General features: G+C 35.9%; 2 protein-coding genes across 4 annotated transcripts in view; one reads left to right on the forward strand and one right to left on the reverse strand.

The window, feature by feature from the left end:
* Positions 1 to 932, reverse strand: part of LOC110457719 (E3 ubiquitin-protein ligase RNF34-like) — a 15,819-nt gene extending 14,887 nt beyond the window's left edge. Inside the window, exon 1 of one of the 2 annotated variants that reach the window (XM_021509094.1) lies at positions 768 to 932. The gene's annotated coding sequence lies outside the window, so the exon portion shown is untranslated. Of the gene's footprint in view, positions 1 to 431; positions 592 to 767 lie in introns of those variants that run through there. The other variant, XM_021509093.1, reaches the window with a different exon arrangement.
* On the forward strand, positions 280 to 21,541 carry LOC110457718 (argininosuccinate lyase-like). Of its 2 annotated transcripts, none has more exons than XM_021509090.1 (17): positions 280 to 460; positions 6,090 to 6,168; positions 8,081 to 8,188; positions 9,827 to 9,913; positions 11,139 to 11,222; positions 11,831 to 11,985; positions 12,489 to 12,566; positions 14,491 to 14,568; positions 14,703 to 14,755; positions 15,203 to 15,265; positions 16,102 to 16,216; positions 16,727 to 16,811; positions 17,150 to 17,209; positions 17,575 to 17,658; positions 18,243 to 18,323; positions 19,065 to 19,171; positions 19,588 to 21,541. In XM_021509090.1, exons 2-17 carry the CDS (start codon positions 6,124 to 6,126, stop codon positions 19,727 to 19,729), a joined length of 1,425 nt encoding a protein of 474 aa, XP_021364765.1. In that variant the 5' UTR covers positions 280 to 460; positions 6,090 to 6,123; the 3' UTR covers positions 19,730 to 21,541. The 2 variants fall into 2 exon arrangements, with proteins under 2 accessions (XP_021364765.1, XP_021364766.1); XM_021509091.1 differs by having other exon boundaries at positions 6,093 to 6,168.
* Positions 21,542 to 22,508: the final 967 nt, after the last annotated feature.

Below are 22,508 nucleotides of genomic sequence, written 5' to 3' on the forward strand. Positions count from 1 at the left end.
GACTGAACACTGGCTGTATCCCTTTAGTAATATCAATCAGGTATGTAATAAAAGTATACACCACGGGACTACATGTAATATAACATGTCATTATAACCACAAAGTACTTTATTCTTCGTGTGTTTGAAAAATTTGGTTAAATATTCCCATCTGGTCAAAGTCGATAAGAAGACTAATTAGGGACTCCTAAATCAATTAACATGGAACGTGCACCAGTCGGGTTCAGATGAAAAGCAAACACATGGCGGGAAAAATCGATGCGACGAATCTCTGGTATAGCAGCCTGGTCCACATCTACGTATAGTCACGACCGACCTTGACAGATCCGAATAGAACACAAGACGCACTGACACAAGGACGCTGACCAGAAGATAGATCCCCTGGGTACCGCGTAGATCCCCGTAGGGTTCCACATAACACCAACAACTTACCCGAGTACTATCTGATCGTTCTTCATAAGGTACGTATATACTCCATCACCGCCTGTTAGCAAGCATGTCGTGTGGTAGTTTGTGTGTGTGTGTATATGACTGTGTCGCACGTCTATATCAGGGTATATAAACATTTAAACGTTATCGCACAAACAGCTACACGGCAGTATAGTACATAAATGAATATATACACACATTCATGGGATCAAAATCCGGTTCATAATGTTAAATTTTCGCTTTTTTTAACTGCACCTAAACACGTGATTGATAAAACTGTTATTGTAAACCAACATGACTTGTAAGATTTACTTATATTACGCACCTGTAAAACCTTACCTCTATTCTGTAGACAATACGCTCATTATCCAAGCTGCTGCTGTCTGTGGGGTTTAAATCACATCGCGTCCATGAAATACCAATCACATCTTGTAATGTAAATCATTGCATTTGATAAACCTGTTCACTGAATCGTCACACGAAAATGTTGAAGTAACGTGACTAAACGTATTCATATATGCGCAAATGACAAACATCTGTACACTAGCACACCTGTCGCCCCCCGATGATAAGGTGTTGATACGGGTTAGCGTTGCCTTGGCAACCTCATGCATTTTTTGTGCATGTATTTAAAGACTGCGTGTTATTTGGAGCAGTATGTAGAAAAAAATAATAATAAATTAATTTATTAGAACTTTTTATTGAAGTTACCTTTTTTTTTTCTCTCTCGCCATAATGATTTTATTCAGGTAACCGTTTACCATGTATTAAAATGCGATTAATGTCCCCCTCCCCCCTCATAATCGAGGTTTTATTTTGTGCCTCCTGTTACGGTAAGCATTGAAGACACCAAAATCACAAGGAAGCAAATACACCAGCAAATGACCTTAGCTGCTCATAAGAGCTCTCGGGCGCCGTCAACAATACACTGACGTCACGTCAACAATGCATTACGGCTTGTCAACAATGTTTTTTAAGGAATGATTTTTATTTTTTCAACATTTATGAGGTCATAACAACAATGGGTTTATGGACATATTGAATGAATCGCGTTAGCGATTCATGTAAAATATGTCCAAAAACCCATTGTTGTTATGACCTCATAAATGTTGAAAAAATAAATATCATTCCTTATATTTACATTGACGAATCCTTTCAGTGGATCGATATAACAACGAATAAAACAAATAAACAGGGTTTGTTCCTGCTTATACACGGGTGCAACGCAGTGGCGAGAACAGTGTTTTTTCGCGGGGAAATGTGACACTATCGTGAGAGATCTTAGCAACCGTCAACAACAATAACACAACAAAATGTAGTTCCATATTCAATGTTTATTTGTAGCACAGGACACGTGAATACGTGGATATTTCACAAAGCACAGTTCAATAATATTTTAAGATGTAAGAATTAAGCATCTAGTTCGGTCGTTCCGAGTGAGTAGTTTTTGTAGTGTATTACTACGCAGTGTGATCAGGTTACTATCAGTTCCCACGTGCTGAGATTCTATGAACACCTGTGTTATGCATTTATGAATGTAATTTTTGTCAATGGGTCTAAGCATACAGAATGTAAATATTAGCCCGTAACGTCAATATTGCATTATATATATCAGGTTCTACAGGGTAAGACTAAAAGAATAATTTACCTCCTTGCCTCATGTTTGGCAATTTTGGCAATTTAAGAATCTGTCCCTTCGAGGTTTGAGGTCCCCTATCTCATCCCAAGGAGTGATTTTTTTTAATCCCACATGAGTGTTCTGTATGGGGCAAGTTATCTTACACCCATTACGTAGATATAGCGGTAATCAAGATCTGGCTCAGATACTGTTTGTAGATTTTTATCAATCTACCTGGCGACATTTTCCAATGACGTCATGACAATTTTAGGTTCATATAATAGTATTTCGTTTTCTACCTGACAGAGTATTTTTGACGTTGTTTGAGTATCTGGCGTATATATAATGGTGTACGTTTAATCAGCTATATGCTATTCTGAAATACCTACCTGTAGCAGTACAAACTCATCATCACTTGTTGTCAGTATGAGAATACTCGTTAAATTGAGAACGGCTTGAGAACAACGTAAGAAAGGATTTCCCCATTTGGTTATGTTTATGGTTTAAATAGAATGTCTGATCGCGGCAGATAAATATCAAGAACTGGAAATAGTACCCACACAAAGGTGTGCCATGTGAGAAAATAAAATAGTCTGTCGTGAAGAAATACTAATTAGATTATGAAAATATTATTGATATTGTGAGGACTATCTTAGTTTAAAGGTTAATTGCATTTCTTCGCGCTGAACTTCTATTTATTAACATTTGTCACAGACCAACCGGGATCTCGATGACCATTAGGCCTTAAAAGACGGTTGAAAGATGTGATGCTAGTTGACTTTCAACGAATAGAGAAATATATAAGGTAGTAGTATATACGACAAACAGTGTATCATACAATGTTTTCAAGATTCATTGTGAGATTTTTTTTTTCATCTGGAGCACGTGTGTAGTAAAAAGGTAATAACAAGCTTAAGACACGATTATATGGGCCAGTTCACGTAAAAACTGATGATATTCTAAATTTTGAAGAAGAAATTGTTTATGGCTTAATAATTATATCAACCACTGGTTCTAAACCCCCTTCAATTCTCTGTATTAAGGAATATGTAAGATTTCCCGGGATTTTTTTCATTCCGTTTTTTTATTGAGTTCATGAGCAAAATACAACAGGTAGGCAAAACTTGCTCCATATGCTTGAAAGTATATGATATTCAATTAGGAATAAGTAAATCAAAATATAAATGCATCATATATATATATATGATAGGGTTCCATTTCGGGTACCAACACGTTACACTGCGACTCGCGGCACATCCGCTCAGCAATTATAAGCTTCTACAGCCGAACCAGCATGACACGTCGTGATAGGAAGTTCTCAGCTAGGCTTCTAAGGGAGATGTCCGCTCAGCAAGATTATACAGCCGAACCAGCATGACACGTCGTGAGAGGAGGTTCTCAGCGATGCTTCCAAGGGAGATGTCCTCTGAGCAAGCTTCTAAAGGCGAACCAGCATGACACGTCGTGATAGGCGGTTCTCAGCGATGCTTCCAAGGGAGATGTCCTTGTGGTTGTTTCAACCACTTCTGCCTCCCTTGTTATTGTACAGGGCGACGGTTTCAGAGTCTGACTTGTGACACAGCTTTATTCCTACACTGACAGCATTATTTTCAGCACTTGATCAAGTCTAGATGAACTCAGTCGTTAACAGGAGCTTTTCCTGGTGACAGACTGTCAGTTGCCTTGTTGAGTTCCTAAGACTTTGGCTCAGGGTCTAATTAATCCCTAATGGGTAGATGGTCAATTGCGTCAAGTGCGCAGGGAACAGCTCAGAGAATTGCTCCGTCCATCTCTCCATCTGCTTTGTATACTTGGAATTATAGTAAACTTCAAAATGACGCTGATCCGATTGCGTTCATAGCTATATGAACGCAATTTATTTTGGTAATGCTCATTAAAGAACTTGCAGTTGAAATGTAAATAATATATAAGATTGAGTAATGTTTTTTTCCTCTACGAACGGGATTGGTGAATACATTTTACGCATCTGTCTAAGATTAGTAAATGGTTTTAAAAACATCAATGTCATAGATAACGTAGTCTAATATAAGGAGAATACTCTACAATGATGTCCAAAATATGTCGTGAAGTAGATAATGTACTCAAATGAAGGTTATACAGTAGTCTAAGATAAGTCGAAAGGTAGATACCGCTCCCTAATAAATGCCGATGACGTCGCTCATGATAAGCTTTCAGGCCTATGTAAACTGAGTACTCAATGACCTCATTAAAAATACGACGTCAGGTAAATAAAGTACTTGCAATCTCAATGACGTTATAAAAATAAGTCTTCAGGGAGATACTATAAGGTACTCTTTTATAGCCTAAAATCTCAATGACGTCATAAACATACACCGTAAGGCAAAGAAAGTATTAAAATACTAAAATATTAACGTATTATAATGCTCAATAACAACGAAAAAAAAAAGGTTAAAATATATTAATATTTTTCCGTCACATGGTAGGATATAGTAGTGTTACCTGGAAAAACAGTGAATGAATAAATAAATACATATTAAGAAATGGTATCAAACAAGCACTAGAAAAAGTTATTCTATGAAAATAGTCTGATATGATGATAGGATAGGCAGCACGAGTTGGGGTGCCATAGGCGACTATATTGGTATTCACACATGCGCAAAATAAATTAACATGATGTTAGTTTCTTTACGATGCATATACCATATAACATTGGACTGCTCTGCCCCTGTGAATTACAACCAGTTAAACAGAATAAAACCCCATAATTTGAACTCAAATTCGATAAAACCAGTGCAGAATATGAATAAAAGAAAGATAAAAATAGAGACTTTTGAAAAAGTACAAGGCTAATATGGGTAGGTGTTCCAAAAGGGTAAGCGTCTATTGCGTCATCGACTTTTGCCATGTTAATCAGGGCCAAATCCAAATAATGTAACGTTCTCAATGCAGGTTCTGGGGTAGTAACAACAAGGAACACTAATGAACACTAATATCGTCCTTCATAACAGACACAGAAATAACGTTTTCCCCAATAAGATCATGAGGGCCACCATACAAACTCGTCCATAGTCTTCAACAACCTGAATCTTTGAACCCTCCCAGAGAGGAATTTACTAATAGACTGGCGCTGTCTTTTGTTGCGATCAACAAAGACACTTTACATAAGGTTATGCTTTCCCTCGCTAACCATTAACGACAGGAGTAAATCATGGTGACATTTTTAATTGCCAGAGTTATTTCTTTTAAGCAGTGATATACGCTTTTTACTATTTGTCGAATTTCAAATAAACCTGAACCATGAGTCATAGAAGGACGAAACAGCTGTATGGTGCAGTGTATTTCTTTATTTGCATACTGGTTCCATTATCAAATTTTAAAGGTACAATCCCCTGTGTTTATTTTACGTTCGTTTTATATATTGTAACCTTTTATGAAATATCAAAACATTGTACAAAAGTGGAAACGTCTATGGTATATTGTTTTAGTGGTTATAGCGATTTTTAAGCACTATTATATATATATATATAGCCTGATGGTGACATAAGACTCCTTATTGGTGGGTAGCGAAGCATGTCATAGCAAATCTCTGTTTAAAGGTTCCTGTACCACTGACGCTGAAACTGTAACGAAGTGCTGGAAACCTTCATTTGGTCGTGACTATAGCTTTGATAACTCCTTGTTTCTGGAAAGAACACCACCCCTTACGGGACTTTAATAGGAATAATGGAGATGAAATAAACAAAATATAACCAACAACAGTGTTCGGAGGGTACAATTCAGTGGAATTAGACCGGGATTTGAACCCTAGACTTAAGATTGTTATGTTATTGCTCTAACCGAGGGAGCTTCCTGGTCCATCCTTGCTACAGCTAGATCCAAACGGAAGTTTGCTGTAATTGGGAAAAATCCACAGCGAAGTGGGGCAGGGATCCTTAAGTTTTGTAGCAACATACTATTTATAGAACCCCTGTATGTGGCGTACGTGATATACAATTTCACAGAATTAATTAACTATTTATAATGACGAAGGATGTAATATTTGTTTGTGGTTCGTCTCGTAGTAGGATTGCACCTGACCTTGCTAGAACGTGCCGAATGGACATCCAAGGTGAAGGACACGGGCTTGGATCAAAACAGGAGGTATATAGATTACTGTTCATAATTAACCATCAATTTATTTGACGTACATAAAAATTTCCTCGGTAAGGGGTGCCCAGCGTAAAAATACATTTAATTAAGTAATATTTAAAACCCATTGAGGATTCCGACGCAAAATTGCATTTGATGCCGAGAGTCGAATCTGTCCCTTCCAGGTATCCTACTAGATGTTATTACGGAGAGTCAAAAAAATCAGGTAAACTGAATTGAAATTGTATGGCATAGTCGTGACGAACAGATGATATCTTACCACAGTACTGATTTATTTTTCGTTTGCAATTTTCACGAATTCTTCTTGTATTTTTGAAAAAAGCAAACACACTATTTCGCGATGTTAACACTTTTAACATATACATATTCAAAAGATCTCATTTTTTGGTGTTCTAAAAATATTCAGTTTTACATTGTTCACCAGCTACGTTGCACACTCACTGTATTAAGCGATTAAACCGAATTAATACAATATAGCACATGTTTATGCGGTTTGGTTTTGTCGCCTTTTTAGCTCAACTTGCACAAAGTGCATGCGAGCTTATGGTTTGCTACAGTGTCATCCGTCCCTTACATCTTCAACTTTTTTTTTAAAGAACATCCCTATCAAAAACTAAAAGAATTAGGGAACTAATATTTGGCAAGTACATGTAGGTACCTAGGGCGGAATGCAAGACAATGGCGTAACATAATTGATTTTGACCTTTTGACCGACTTTTTCTTTTAAGAACATCCTCTTGAAAACTAAAAGATCCAGGGAAGTGATACTTGGCAAGTAGGTACCCGAGATGGGGTGCTAGAATGTCTCGTTATAAAGATGACCTAGACCTTTTGTCAAGGTTGCAGGTGGCTTAAATATGTTTAAAAAAATCGCGAACAACAAAAAGGTCTATGCTTTGTAGATTCAAAGTGTGATTTATTTTCTAACATATTTTGTCAGAAGTCAGCTTAGTTTAATGATACTAGGATATGATATGTATCTCCAGCAGTGATTTTTTAACGGAATATTGGTAAAGTCAAAGGTCAACATTGTCTACTGGCCAGGGTAAAAGTTTTACATGGGCTACAACAGGTAAAAAGAATGGGGGAATATTTTTCCATTGTTTCTTATATATCAAAGTGAACGATACAGGCGCTCTGGGCCTCTTGTTGTATTTGTCAATGTGACGCTTTACTGAAATCATTTGCAATAATAATTTTATAGAATAACACCATCTTACTATAGATCACACGTATTCACGTTCGATCGGGAAATCGAACTCCGACCGCCTTAGTGAAAGACGAGTGCGCTATCCACTGTGCCACCAAACCATCCTTAAAAATGACGTGTTAACTGCGGTCTTTGGTCAATTCAATTCTATAAATAAATCACTTTTCATATGCAGCATGTTTCTTACATGTACATAGTTTATGTAATGCGCGTGAAGTAAATTATTACTGATGGGGTTTTTCGTGATCGTAGATATGTAATGCGCGTGAAGTAAATTATTACTGATGGAGTTTTTCGTGATCGTAGATATCCTTACCAATGTCGCTGTATCTAACGTCATTGTCAAATAACTATTGACTGTCACGGACCAATATCTCATTAGAACATTTATTTAGAGAATAAGCGTGAATGACAACATTTTTTGCAAAACTTTATCTCTTTAATTATTGGAAGAATTATAATATATTTGTATATTTAAAATTATTTGGAAAAATAATTGATTACGTAATTGTAAACAGCTTCATCATGTGTCCAAGTCTACGCACTATAGAAAAAAGTATTGTTAGGTGGAAGGTTGGATTGAAATGATCGCAAAAATACTTTCGCAAACTAGATGTAACATAAGGCTTGAAAACATCATACCTTTGTTTGCTATTCTACCAGTTACCTCAGATGTGACTTTTGTTCCCACAGACAGAGAAGTTATGGGGAGGCAGGTTCACAGGAAACACGGATCCGGTGATGGAAGCTTTCAATGCGTCTATTCACTATGACAAGCGGATGTGGCGAGCGGACATACAGGTTTGTCAAATTGTATTTGGAGCGATTTATTATTCTACCATCCGCCTTTACGAGTTTATATTGTAAACATGATCATAATGATAAAACAAAATGAAGAGAGTATCGTAGCGTAAACAAAAGAGGAGGGACGCTAGTCTAGTGGTAGGACGGTAGCCTAGTGGTAGGACGCCGGGTTCGTGATCGAAGGGTTAAAAGTGTAAAATCGAACTCAAAATCGACGAAACAATAGTAAAAGATGAACAAAGTAATGATTTGCACTGACCCCTCTGGTGCGAGACGACAAAGAGTCCGTGTTCACGAAGAGGTGCTGGACATATAATATCCCGTCTGTTAATATTTTCCGAAATCGTAAATTATCAGACTCAAATGTGTATGGTGTTCAAACACGCAATGTGTTATTCACCGCACCGGAGTGTTTAAAGTAACAGGAGTCTGCATGTCATGGTTGATAAACTGCACTAAAGTCGTTAAAGTAGCAGACTTTCATATGTCTTTTTGAGTGAAAGTATCAGAAGTTTAAAAACAAGTAAGTTCTGTGTCGTGTGTTACTCCAGAGACTTTTTATATCGGTTTACATGGCATAGTTGTTTGCATACGCCACAGAATGTTCAGGAGTATTCATGCCACATATCAATCCATATTTCAGACCCTATTCTAAGTATTAGGAGTGCATTTGTAACCTGATGCACAACTCCAGAGCCTGTTCTAAGCACTAGTAGTTTACATGTCACAGTTAATTTGCTATTCACGAGTTTGTTTAAAATACCAGTAATTTATTCATCACAATTCATGAGTTTCCATGTCAACGCTAATTTGCTATTGCAGACTCGGTTTAAGTGTCGGGAGTTTACATGTCACTGTTAATTTTGCTGTTACAAAATCTGACTTGTATAAAACATCTCAACTCTTGAGATTTCCTCAAGTCTAATATTTCCCATAGACAATACATTGCTTGAAATTTTCCTTATATTTGAGATGTTTTATACAAGTGGGCCCAGGAGCTCACCTGTCACAGTTTAATCGCTATTCCAGTGCTCGCCCTAAGCAATAGAGTTTACATGTCAATGGCGATTCGCAGTACATAATATGTACTCACAACTGTAGCTAAAGTAAACCATCGGGAAATTGATCAAGCAAATGAATGTGACATTTAAATACATTTTAAATAAACGAAAACATTCTGCAAAATGTTGGTGTCATACATCTGTCAATATGTGTAAACGTAGATTGAAAATTTTTCCTGTATATAACATACTCAAGTCATGACCATGGTCATCAGCCACAATATATACACAAACAAATGAGCTTAGGTTTAATCGATATTTTTGATTTAATGTTCTTTTATTCGACATAAAAAGCATACTGTATAACATGAAATGTTCGCTGTGTATAGATATTCTAGGTTTTTTATGGTTCCTCTTGAACCTCGAAAATGAATACAACGAATTCAATTTGTATTCATGGCTTCTCTTTGTTTACATGGGAAACCCACGTATATTTGAACCGCGAAACAACCTTAATGGTCTCGAACCACGAACTAAAATACCCACGAACATTTCGTGTTATACAGTATAAGTATTTTCATTATGAAGATACTTTCTATTTATTTAATTGTGCTGTAACTTTATATGGTTATAGGGGAGTAAGGCCTATGTGTCCGCCATACAGAAGGCTGGCTTGGTCACAGTCCAGGAGAGGGACGCCATTCGCGAAGGACTAGACAAGGTCAGGTGCAGTTCAGCAAGACATGTTTTTATACAATATTGGGCTTTCATCTCTTGTTGAAAGAATGTGTCATAGTCCGTGATAAGGTTCTTGGCAAGCATCACGAATGAATTCTGTAAATCATTCAATTTTCGCGAGCACATTGCGAGTTGCTGAATTACTGAAATGAGCTAAAACAAATGTATAGCTATGTCTGAAGAGTAATACTAAACATGATAATTACAAGGGTCAACTCTCACGGGAGAGGCTTGTATAGGCATCACGCCTGTTGCCCAATTCCTTTTGAATTTGTATCAGTTACAATATTCAATGAAATCTTTGTCAAAATGAAAATAAACTCTCCCGGGTGCTAAACGTGAAAATTCCTATCACATAAAAGATAAGGGATGTTTCATCATGGATAACATAGTATCTCCCATTGACTGATAAAAAACAATCCATTTTTTGCGGTTACCTGTCGGCTGATTATGACCTTTACGTACACAGCTCTACCTGTGAGGCCATTCACAACAGACCCTCACATTTTCCCACCCCTAACCTGTTAATTGTCAAGCTACCATGCAGGAGACAGTTTTTATGTAAATTGATTCCATTATGGCATTTTGAACTGAGAACGTATGTTGGTTGTTGATTACACTCAATTATCCTATTTTTAGTATCAACAGTTACGGTAAACAACTAACAAACCAAACACACACAATGGAAAAGATATTGTCTTCATCTCCTATGAGAATGATAAATCAAGGATTTTTTTACGTTTTTATCTTCTCTAAACTCAAAACAGTTTTTTCATAAATCTCACAGGAAATGGAAACGATATATAATTCATCATATTACCAAGATGTATGCAAATACAGTAAAACCCCGCAAACTCGAACACGATGGTAGGGTCCAGATCAATAGTTCGAGGAATACTTGGTATTAGACGAATCCGAGGTTTGACCGACTATCGTCAATTTTTCAACATCATTTTGATTTAATGCCAGTTTGTTCAGGTCTTCAATACGATGTTGCAATGTCATAATTAACTTGATGTTCATGATAATACTTATGACGTCACATTTCAGCACGTGTTCCTACGTGTGGTAGCATTGAACAGCTTGACATAGTTGTATAACCACAAAACATGTGTGATAATTGAACTTACGATGCCACTTTAATCCGTGGACGTCCTTTTAGAGTATGACTTTTTCAATTTAACACAATTTCGTTTACTTCTTTAAAGGTTGCTGAAGAATGGGCAAACGACGTATTCGAGATACGACCAGGAGATGAAGATATCCACACCGCGAACGAGCGGCGTCTGAAGGTAGCCCTGCTCATTTCCCATGTTTATAACACGTCTAGCGCATTAAAGACTGATAACAAAAATGTAGTAAAAGATAGCAATCATTCTCCGCCTGCTTTCTTGTATTGCATTTGGTCCTCAATTTTATTCTATATTTCCCATTGCCCTAAGTCAATTACAGTACCTAGTATTAGTAAAATATTACCCCTCGTTTGATGTGATCCCCAATTTATTTCTTTGCCGAGTCCAAGCCCGTACGTAGCCCGTCAACCTGACAATCGAATATGTCAATTTCAAACGTTCAGGTGGACATAACAAAGGTTCACTGAGGCAGTGGGAGCATACACGATCTTAACGATTGCAAAATAACTTTTGTAACAACCAGAAAATTAATAATGACAAAATGAAGAAATAAACCGATGTAGCAATGATGTAATAAGCAGTATTGGCTGTGTACTTTTGACTGTGGTCCAAAAGTACCAGATATTATTTCTTTCCTTTGTATATATTGGAAATTCGGTACCAATCGATTATTCAGGTTTGAAACTCTATATGACAGAACATTGATGATTTATTTACTGATTCTGTACAGAGACAAGGTGATATATCACTTATATCCATCGTGACAGGAGCTGATTGGACCTACGGCGGGAAAACTCCACACTGGCCGAAGTCGAAATGACCAGGTCACTACGGACATGAGGCTGTGGTTACGTGACGCCCTTACAGAGCTGAAAACATGTGTCATTGACCTTATCAAAGTCATGATCAACAGGGCCAAACTGTACGTAATATATTAAGTGTTTATGTTTCTAATCGCCACTCCAATTTATTACCATGATATTTTGATTTGGATTCATCTGTTTGACGTAAACTCTTATGACATAGAGACATTGTTGTTAGACCTTAGTATTGACGCAAACTCTTATATAAAGTAGCCATTGTACACGTAACATTCGAATTGCGTTGGCTTTATATTAGAAAAAAAACACCTATATCAGCATCCACTGTCCATGTACATATGTTACATGCATATGATCGTGCTGTAATTCCTTCTATTTAGCATGATATATCTGCATGTTGATAAGCTAGTCGAGTCCCTCCTAATCACAATCTCTCATCATCATTAAGTTAGACACAGTGGAATTAGGAATCCTTATGAAGCACTCTCCGCAAAATAAGTAGTTTGATGTATAAGATATAACTCCCGCAAATTAGAACGCGAGTAACGTGGATATTTTCAGATGTAAATTGAACTATGTTTTTATTCATGTTTTGTCCTTGTAGAGAAATAGACGTGCTGATGCCTGGTTACACCCACCTTCAAAGAGCTCAGCCAATCAGATGGAGTCACTGGTTGTTAAGGTAACCGTTTTATATCCATGTCCATTTTGGTCAATTTTTTCTTTATATTGAATAAAACCCACAAGTCTTAAAGAGTGATTCCCGCTTGTTTGCGGTATTTTCATTCATATAACCGTATTATTTGTTGGCATTGATAACAACTAAATAAAACACCGCAAAAACGACACCACCTTGTTTGCTTGCATTGGAAATGACAAAATCTTTTTTTGCAAGAATCGTAATTTTCATTTATTCATATGTGACAGCCAATGTGCTTTTGTAGACTTGAAAATGTCATCTACGTACATGCACTACCCATATTCAATAACAAGGTAAATGGACACAGTAAATATTTATCATCAATACACACAGTCAATACACAGAGACAATATTCACGTCAATACCCACCGTCAACATACACAGTCAATACAGACAGTCAATATACACGGTCAACATACACAGTCAATACCCACAGTCAATATACACGGTCAACATACACAGTCAATACCCACAGTCAATACAGACAGTCAATATACACGGTCAAATATACACAGTCAATACAGACATTCAATATACACGGTCAAATATACAGTCAATACAGGTAGTCAATACCCACAATAAATACTATTCAATTATAGCCTTTGGCTGAGGTCGATACCTGTATTTATCAACCCGAGAAAAGATATATTAACCGAGGACGCAGTTAAAGTTAAAGGCTACAATTGATTTATTATTTTACAATATCATGTTAGCAATCTGAAAAAAACTCAACGAAAAAGCTTCGGAAGTGGGACGGTGCATCGTTTGGAGACACGTCATAATTTTATTTTTAGAAACACCCAGTCCTTCAACAAAAATCACGCGCTCCAAGTCAATATCGGTTTTTATCGGTGGACACGTGTTGCACTCCTGGCCAATCTCTTGTCGGAAATAATATGAAAAAATAATAAAATGTAAATAAAATGTCAATACAAGCAGTCATGACCTAAGACAATACAAAGCAATACAGGTAGTCAATACCCGCAGTAAATCGATGAAAATAAAATGTCAATACAAGCGGTCAATAACCTAGGTCAATACAAAACAGTACAGAAAGTCAATACCCACAGTCAACACAATGTCAATACTATTCAATTATAGCCTCTTGCTGAGGTCGATACCTGGATTTATCGACCCGAGAAAAGATATATTGACCTGGGACTGCGTCCTCAGTCAATATATCTTTTATCGGGTCGATAAATCCAGGTATTAACCGAAGTTAAAGGCTACAATTGTTTTATTATTTTACAAAACGGTAATGTAAGCAATCTGGAAAAAAAACCTTCGGAAGTGGGACGGTGCATTGTTTGGAGACACGTCATAATTCTATTTTTAGAAACACCAAGTCCTTCAACAAAAATCACGCGCTCCAAGTCAATATCGGTTTTTATCGGTGGACATGTGATGCACTCCTGGCTAATCACTTGTCAGGTATGTAAAAATAATACAGGAAGTCAATACCATCAGTCAATACAATGTCAATACTGGAAGTCAATACCCACAGTTAACACAATGTCAATACAGGAAGTGAATACCCACAGTCAACACAATGTCAATGCACGGTCATCACACATGGTTAATAAGCAAGGTCACCAGGTAAGGTCAATATACTTAATAACGACCACAAGCTGCTTTAATTAATGCTATGTAAAGTGTGACTGGTGAAATTGTTCAACGTTAAGGCGAGCTTCGCTGCTCGCTGTATTATCTGTTGTTTAAATGTTTTTTCATTATTATTTTTTACGGAAAGTTCAGAACATTTTTGAAACTAGAAAATAAAACATAACGTTTTTGTATTTGTAATGGTCAACTATAGCCAGCTATAAGAGGGAACACAGAAGCATGTTGGTCTCTGTAACGTTCGGCTAGTCAATATCTATATTACTTTGTTTTCGTTATCTTCTAGTTATGCCTGGATGTTAAAAAGAGACGTAGAGCGACTTATGGAACTATCTGAGAGGGTTAACATCCTACCACTTGGAAGGTATGTTGTTCTGTTCGAGGATCCTTTGACAAATAGAAATAACAGTTTTGATCACTAGAGAACATATATGAATCTTCCTGTATTATGTATTACTAGCAGTATCAAACATTAAATAAGAATCTTATATCTTCCAGTGGGGCACTGGCAGGGAACCCTTTCGCTGTGGACAGAGACTTTCTAGCAAAAGGTAGTACATTGTATCACGAGTACCACTGTGATTACAACCTAAACCAATTTTGAGAATTAACCATGGTTAATATCACCATTGTGATGTCAAATCAAACATTACAGACATGACGTCATTCCACTATGACGTCACATTGTGAAAATATTCGACATAAGTAAAACGGTAAAGTGGAAGGGATTTAGAGAATTGCTTGTATTTAACGAATATACGAAAAGGGTAATCTGATAAAACATAATTCTAAATTTGTTCCCATTTATTCTGATTCCGTTAATCTCAACGATAAAATTGGTTCTTGTTGGAGATATATCTTATTTTCTTTATGATAAGTTTATTAACAAGTTGTTCTCTTATTGGAAATAAATGTGTAACGTATTGATGAAAATACAGCAGATTTTACATGAATTTGTGAGATATAACATTGTTATTATAACAAATTGTTTTTTTCAGAACTTGGATTCAGTCAGATATCAGGCAATAGTTTAGATGCAGTCAGCGACCGGGATTTTGTGGGTAAGACATTATTTTGATAGGTTTGCTTTGCTATGTATTCACAATATTTCCATAGTTGGTGGTTTATAAAATAATGGCCTGTCAATCAATCGCTATATCCTGGTTAACAGGTACAGGATGTAAAACTGTTACTACATCTATAATATAAATTGATTGTATTATAGTTTGATAATTACTTTTCGCATTTTAATAGTTAACACACGTGTTTTTGTTTGATTACCTAGTTCATTATTTTATTATAACATCGGAGTACCAGTTGTAGGTCAAAGTGTTGAATAATACATTAATTTATTGTCACACCAGAGAACCAGTGTTGGTTCTCTGTATTATACAGTATATCCTTTCATTGCCACAAGGAGTAATTCATCTGGGGAAGGAAATTGTCACAGCAGAGTACCTGGTCTGTGCTTCCTTTTTGGATAAAACATTGTTTTATTCTTAAAATGGGAGATCTGCACTGGTTCTCCGTATTAGGTAGCATCTTATTTTATAGCTGTACGGAATACCTATTCTTGGCCTCTTATTGTAACGGTGGAATCCATGTTCTGTTTCTCGTTATCATGTGGTATACCATTATTTGTCAATGAGAGTACCTGCTCTTGTCCTTTTCTGCGGATAACTATCTGTTTTATTACCCCATAGAGTACCTGTCTAGGCTCTCATTTATAGATAAATCATTGTTGTAAAGTCTTAGTAGAGCGCCTGTCCCTGTTAGCTAGTACATGTATATCATGTTATTGCCGCGAGGAGTACCTGTCCTGGGCCTCCTGTTATTGTCACAGAGAAATACCTGTTCTGAGACCCCTTTTTGATGAATAATTGTTTTGTTCTCGCAGCGGAGTACCTGTTCTGGGCCTCTATGTTAGGGATTCACCTGAGTAGATGGGCAGAGGATCTTATTCTTTACTGCAGTAAAGAGTTCGGTTTCATATCACTGTCGGATGCCTACAGGTAAGTACTAGTTTGTCATGACTGGCAATTTCAATCAAACTGATTTCTCGTCATGCAATAGAGAGAATATTTGTGGACTTTGGTTCGGAAATACTCACCTTTAGTTGATATATTATTTACAAGTTTCCCTTTGAATTAAACTATATTTTCATGAGTGAAGAACTAATATATTATTCATCTGTGTAATAGCCTGTCATCGCGTGCGAGTTTGATATGTTCTATACTCTAGGGGGGAATATTAGAAGTCCCGATCTTGTTAACATGGAAACGTAAGAAAGGATGTTCTGTCAACAGGTATAAAAATCACGATGTCGAATTTTTCGACGTCGAGTGTGCTATTTTGTTTGTTTCACTATGTATGACTTTTCTTTCAGGAGAATATTTATATAAAACAAGTGCCATATAAGGTTGAAGTATTTATGTTGTCATGCTTAACTAAAACGACGCTTAAAAGTTTAGAAAAATGTTCGGACAACTAACTGACAAACAACTGAAATGCACTCCTTTTAGCACCGGAAGCAGCCTCATGCCACAGAAAAAGAATGCCGACAGTTTGGAGTTGATTCGTGGCAAGTCAGGGCGCCTATTCGGAAAGGTAAGTTTTTTTTGCATAGTCAAAACTCATGACTATAACTGGCGATGTAATTTGTCGTTTATTAAATTAAGGGGGTTTAGGACAAATTGTGAAAAATGAAAAAAATAAATAAAAAATCATACCCTTATATCATACAGAGCAAAAATATTGCATTTAATATATGAAACTCATTAATTCTTTTACGCAAATCAATCGTAAAGTAATTTAGCGCGTGTACAATCCAATGTTTCAATAATTGCAAAAATGCACAAGAGTTTTGCTTTTTCAATGCGTTACGTATTTGTTTAAGATATATCGGGCTTAAAAGTATAATACTTTTTTCATTTGCGTGTTTTCAGTTTTCAGGTTTTATGATGACACTGAAGGGTTTACCTAGTACATATAATAAAGATTTACAGGTACGTATGGCATTATACAATACGTTAATCATCATTCCCTTTATTAACTTTGATTTGACACAATCGGTTAGCCATTATTGGCTAGTGGAGTTGCATTCGTTTCAAAAATCTCAATTTTCGTTTATATCAATATATATTATAAAACTAGGGTGAGGATATAAAACTAGGATACATTTTTACGTAATTATTCTCTCTAACATTTTAATATACTTTGAATAAACGAAGTATCTGATATAAAGCACTTTGTTCTTCATTTTGTGCCAAACTACATCTGTCACTATTTCCCTGAACAACAGGGTGTCAGACTTACCAATATATGCTCCTTGACCCTCTTTAATAATATGTGTTTAATGCTTTTCAAACAGGAAGATAAAGAGAGCATGTTCGATACCTATACTACTCTCAGTGGTGTACTTAAAGTATCCACAGGCGTTTTGTCTACGTTACAGGTAAGTCAATAATTTCCAAATCAAACTTCACAAACGAATTTAATGTTTCAGGTAACGCGTTTGAAACTTTTTTTTATTTAAAGTTACATGGTCAAATGGTCAAGTTAATCTCACGTTTGTTGTTTGGTGCTAAATATAGAAAACCCTTAATTGATTCTGGACAATATCGTTTTTTTAAATCCACCACCGGTTCGGTTCCTTGGGGGGGGGGGGGGGGGGGGGGGGGGGGGGGGCTATATGTTTGCACTCTGTCCTACCGTCCTTCCGTGCGAGTGTACAAGGACATCTTGTGATGACAGAGTGCAGAGTGAAAGAAAAAAATCACTATGACGTATGGCTTGACCTGTGACCCTTTGCTTTTGAACCAGTTCGTCTGGGGAATATCTTCTGTACTATTTCACCTGGAGTAACCAGATTTGGTATACAAGAAGTAGGTCACTATGACCTCAGTGTGAACTATGCTTCCTGACATACGTGTACTGTTTGTTAAATACAGAAATCGTTACCGATGGGGGACTATGGTTTGCCTTGCAATACTTTGCCTTGTTTGTTAGGAGATGTTTTTTCTGATTGATAATTTTCAGATCCACCCGGAGAAGATGAGGGGTGCGCTCAGTCCAGATATGCTAGCTACTGACATTGCATATTACCTGGTTCGGAAGGGGGTATGTTTATAAATTGTATTTTAATAAGACAGAATTCGAACATATGTTTTCTGCTTGTAAAAAAAAATAAAAAAGCTTCAACCTTCAAATTTCATAAATGCATGTGTTTCGTAATGACTAAAGCTACTGACATTGCATATTACCTTGCTCTGAAGGGAGTAAGCTCATAAATTATAGTTAAATAAGACATAAACTGTTATGAGAACGAACTACATTCCAGCACTGTATTGTACCCGCTAATCATCTTGTTCTTCACAGTTCAGTAAAACATGTAAAACACTTTGTGCTACTGTATAACATGAAATGTTCGTTGTGTATAACCATTCGTGGTTATTGTACCATGAAAAAAAAAAAATACAACGAAATTGAATGATTTACCTATCTTCTGTTTGTTAATTTAGGATATCCACGAAAGTTTGTACCACGAAGCTATCTAAATGGCTTCAAACCACGAAGGAAAGTCCCCATGAAATTTCGTGTTATACAGTATCCATTAGTTAAGGGACTTGTACTGTATAACAATCTTTCGTGAGGGGCCTGTTCTTGAGTTGTCCAGTAAATATTTCGTGAGGATCGTTTTCGTAGAGTTGTCCAATATATGTTATATACGCTGACATATTAATACTCTTTGTGCTATCCCTTAATTAAGGAATCTGTATATTGCTATTTGGTAAGACTCTTTACTTTATATGAATTAATGTCTACTCTTCATTATAGCTTTTACTTATGTTCATTCCCTAGGTTCCATTCCGACAAGCACATGGTCTTTCTGGTACATGCGTGGCAATGGCGGAGACGAAACAGTGTCCGTTGTCCGATTTGACTTTAGAGGACTTAAAGAGTGTCAGGTCTGTATGTCGAACAAAACCAAAAGGAAAGAGTGTAGTTAATATTATATGAAACGAATCATACGAGTGTTATGACAAATCAGTTTTGCCAACTTTACGTCATTTTATAGGAAGAATGTAACAATAACGTTAAAGGTGGCAAATCATGCATACACAAGTTAGCATTGGTTTTAAGTGTGATTTTTGGTCTTATACACCATGATAACGTAAACTCGTGAATTTTTTCTTTCCGTTCGAATATTATAACGCTTCTAAAAACGAAATGAATAACTAATTTAATAGATAATTATAAAAATCCTAAACAATCAAAACGTCTAATTAAATAATGAATTATAAAAGATACCAAACTACGAAGAAGTTTTCACAAGATTTGGCAAGTTTTTATTGTTAAAATATTTGTTTTTATTTTGTACCAGCCCTTGTTTTGAGGAAGACATTGTTAAATTGTGGGACTACGACAATTCTGTCGACCAGTACAAGGCCTATGGGGGAACAGGGAAGGTCAGCGTCTCTCAGCAAATCCAAAGCCTCAGTACTTGGCTGGACAAGCTTCACTGAAACTATGTGTGCTAAAATGACGTCATGGAATTCTGTAAACATGTTATTTCTTTGTATACTAAACAGAAATGGTTGCTTAAGAAATCAAAACTTTGCATTTGTAAAGTGCATTTTAAGATTAAGCAGAAAAATATCACCTATTGTATTAAATAGTCGTTATGAAGTTAAGTTATTCATACTTTGTTATTGTTTTACTGTCTGACAGTCATATTAAGAGTCCCGTACCACTGCAATGTAACTACGTCTTAGAAACCGTTTTCTTTTCTCCGACACGACACGACAATAACGTTGGTAAATTAGTTCTGAAAAGAAAACCATATCTTGCGAGATATTTATGAAAATAGTATTACGATGAAATAAAGAAAATATAATTTAAGTGTAAAGATTTAGCTATCAGGTCAACAGGAGAGTCCTGGCCCAACTTTTTCTACGGTAGTATCCAAACAAAATTAAGGGGAGATTACTGAGTATACCAAAAACCGAAGTCCAGCGGGACAAGGATCCTTAAATGCGGGACTCTAATGATAGTTTGCAGAACCTAAATGTTCATGTTAATGTTATTACGGTCCAACTCAGTCGGGGATATTCAATATTGTGGTGGCGATCGCGTTGTCACGTACATTTGAATTTTCCCAAACAACGTTACAGTCCCGCAGTTAATTCAACTAAAATCGCATTATAAAATATATTTATACATATGAAACATATTTAAAATGGCGACCAGTAATAGTAAAAACAAATACAATTATGTTTTTTTCTATCGTATTGTACAGTTAAGCTTGTTAAGCTGAGTAATTACTATATGTCCTTATGTTAATGATTTTTAGTTAATTTACAATGTTAACAGTTCAGTATAAGAAGGATGATTGTATAACTAACTACCTGGTACCCCTAATGATGGTTCGTTAATATTATACATCGGTGTTGGATATTTATTTTACAAATAAGTGCGTTCGTGCGTGCTTAAGATGCTTTTTATTTATGCTTACCGTTATTTTTTTCCTAATTGATAGTCGCATGAAATTGTCATCCAAACACACATACTAAACGGTGTGAAGGGAGCAATGAATGTAATGTAAAATTATGATCACTTATGTATATTACACAAAAAAAAGGTTCGAAGAAAGTAGTGCATCAATACCACGTGTTTCTATTGGAATATTAGCTGGGGTTTATAAACTGAAATAATTAAATGATGGCAAAGCAATTTTATTGATCTTGTATGATTACACTTTGAATGTTACAAATTATAATTAGAACTTTATGCAGGGATTGGTAGTAATTTAAAAACACCCACTATTTAACTTTTTAAACATTTGAAAGTATATTTCCTATTTGAAATAGTAAATAAGATAAGTTTGGAGGGAGGGATTTAAGATTTTTTCCTCTTTTCTTTCCTTTCTTCCTGAAGCAAATGATAATCATTGTTGTGAAGCAAAATATATGTATGATTAAAAGTGTTATTATACGAGTTCTTCAGAGCATACTTACTTTTCAGTTAATAATTTAACAACCTTATTTCCTCATTTAGGTGTGAAACCTCCTGTCTATTGCGTATATACATACATGTGTTGAATTATTTATAATGTGATTTAGTGCAATAATTTATCGTTTTACATGTGTTTGAATTTTACTCTGTGATATTATGACAATTTATACGTGAATTAACGTATATTTAACATGTCTTTTGTTTTCCGTATATACGGGTTGAAATATTAGAAATATAAGTAGTAATATTCCTTGTAACAAATATTATAAATAAAATCTTATGCATTATTATGTATTCTTATGTTACTGCTTAATAAAAACTAAATTGGGTTTTCTTAATCGTTTTCATTGCATCGGTTATCAGATAGAATGTACTGCTGTAAAAACTAAATAAGAAATTTTCGACATACAAATATACACAAGTGATTCACGATTACACTATAATGAAGCCTTAGATAGAATGTTGAACGCAAACAATTAAAGTTCTGAATATGATCTTTTCAAATACAAAATCGGGCAATGACGCACTATACCACACATACCGAAGACACTCGTGTGTCCTTGCCATAGTCTATCGTATTTGCGACATTTTGTGCAATGAGGAAACAAAGAAATGCACCATCATTAAATGATTGAAGTAATATGATAGTATAGCAGGTTTCAACAATTTAAACAACGTGTAAACATTTACATGGTTTTGTAACTACGGACTTTATCTATTAATAGTCAAGGTAGCTTTGACACCGGCACAGGTAACTTTTTTCTGTCACGTTACCTGTCAGGTTGTCTGTTCGTAATGGGTGACTCTCGGCCGTTCGCCCGTACCTTAAATGTCAAGCAGAATGCGTCAGGTATTTTGTTTCGCTAGGAAGCTAGAATAAACCTAAAAAGGGTTGTCCCGACTACAGGGTCAGTGCATTGTCACCGTATCCTGTCTGTCGCCTTTTCTTTCATTTCTTTTTTCCTTTTTTTTGTCTTCTGGTATATATCTTATTACCACACGAAAACTTTTATTTTGAAATGAAATGGAAAGAAAAAGTGTACAGCAATATTTTGTTACATTAATTTACTTAATGTAGATGTCGACCTTATGTTTGACCCTGTCTGAATCACAGACCATCGAAATTGCATATCAGTCCTTATATATACGTGTAAAATAATAAAGAAATAATTATATTTCTTTTTGTATTTTGCTCGCATGCTACTGATTATTCATTTTGCCAAATGCTGGACCGCCCATTTTGTGGGACCAACTTCATATTTTCCATTGGTTGCATTTTCGTCAGACAAC

Source organism: Mizuhopecten yessoensis, unplaced genomic scaffold (genome assembly GCF_002113885.1).
Source record: "Mizuhopecten yessoensis strain PY_sf001 unplaced genomic scaffold, ASM211388v2 scaffold9301, whole genome shotgun sequence".
NCBI classification, from domain to species: Eukaryota; Metazoa; Mollusca; class Bivalvia; order Pectinida; family Pectinidae; genus Mizuhopecten; species Mizuhopecten yessoensis.

Excerpts from the sequence above, each read along its gene's own strand:
- LOC110457718 (XM_021509090.1), top strand. The coding sequence starts at position 6,124 with ATGGACATCCAAGGTGAAGGACACGGGCTTGGATCAAAACAGGAG. Across the intron at positions 18,324-19,064 it reads ATTACCTGGTTCGGAAGGGG|GTTCCATTCCGACAAGCACA; the intron begins GTATGTTTATAA and ends TTCATTCCCTAG. Across the intron at positions 19,172-19,587 it reads GAGGACTTAAAGAGTGTCAG|CCCTTGTTTTGAGGAAGACA; the intron begins GTCTGTATGTCG and ends ATTTTGTACCAG.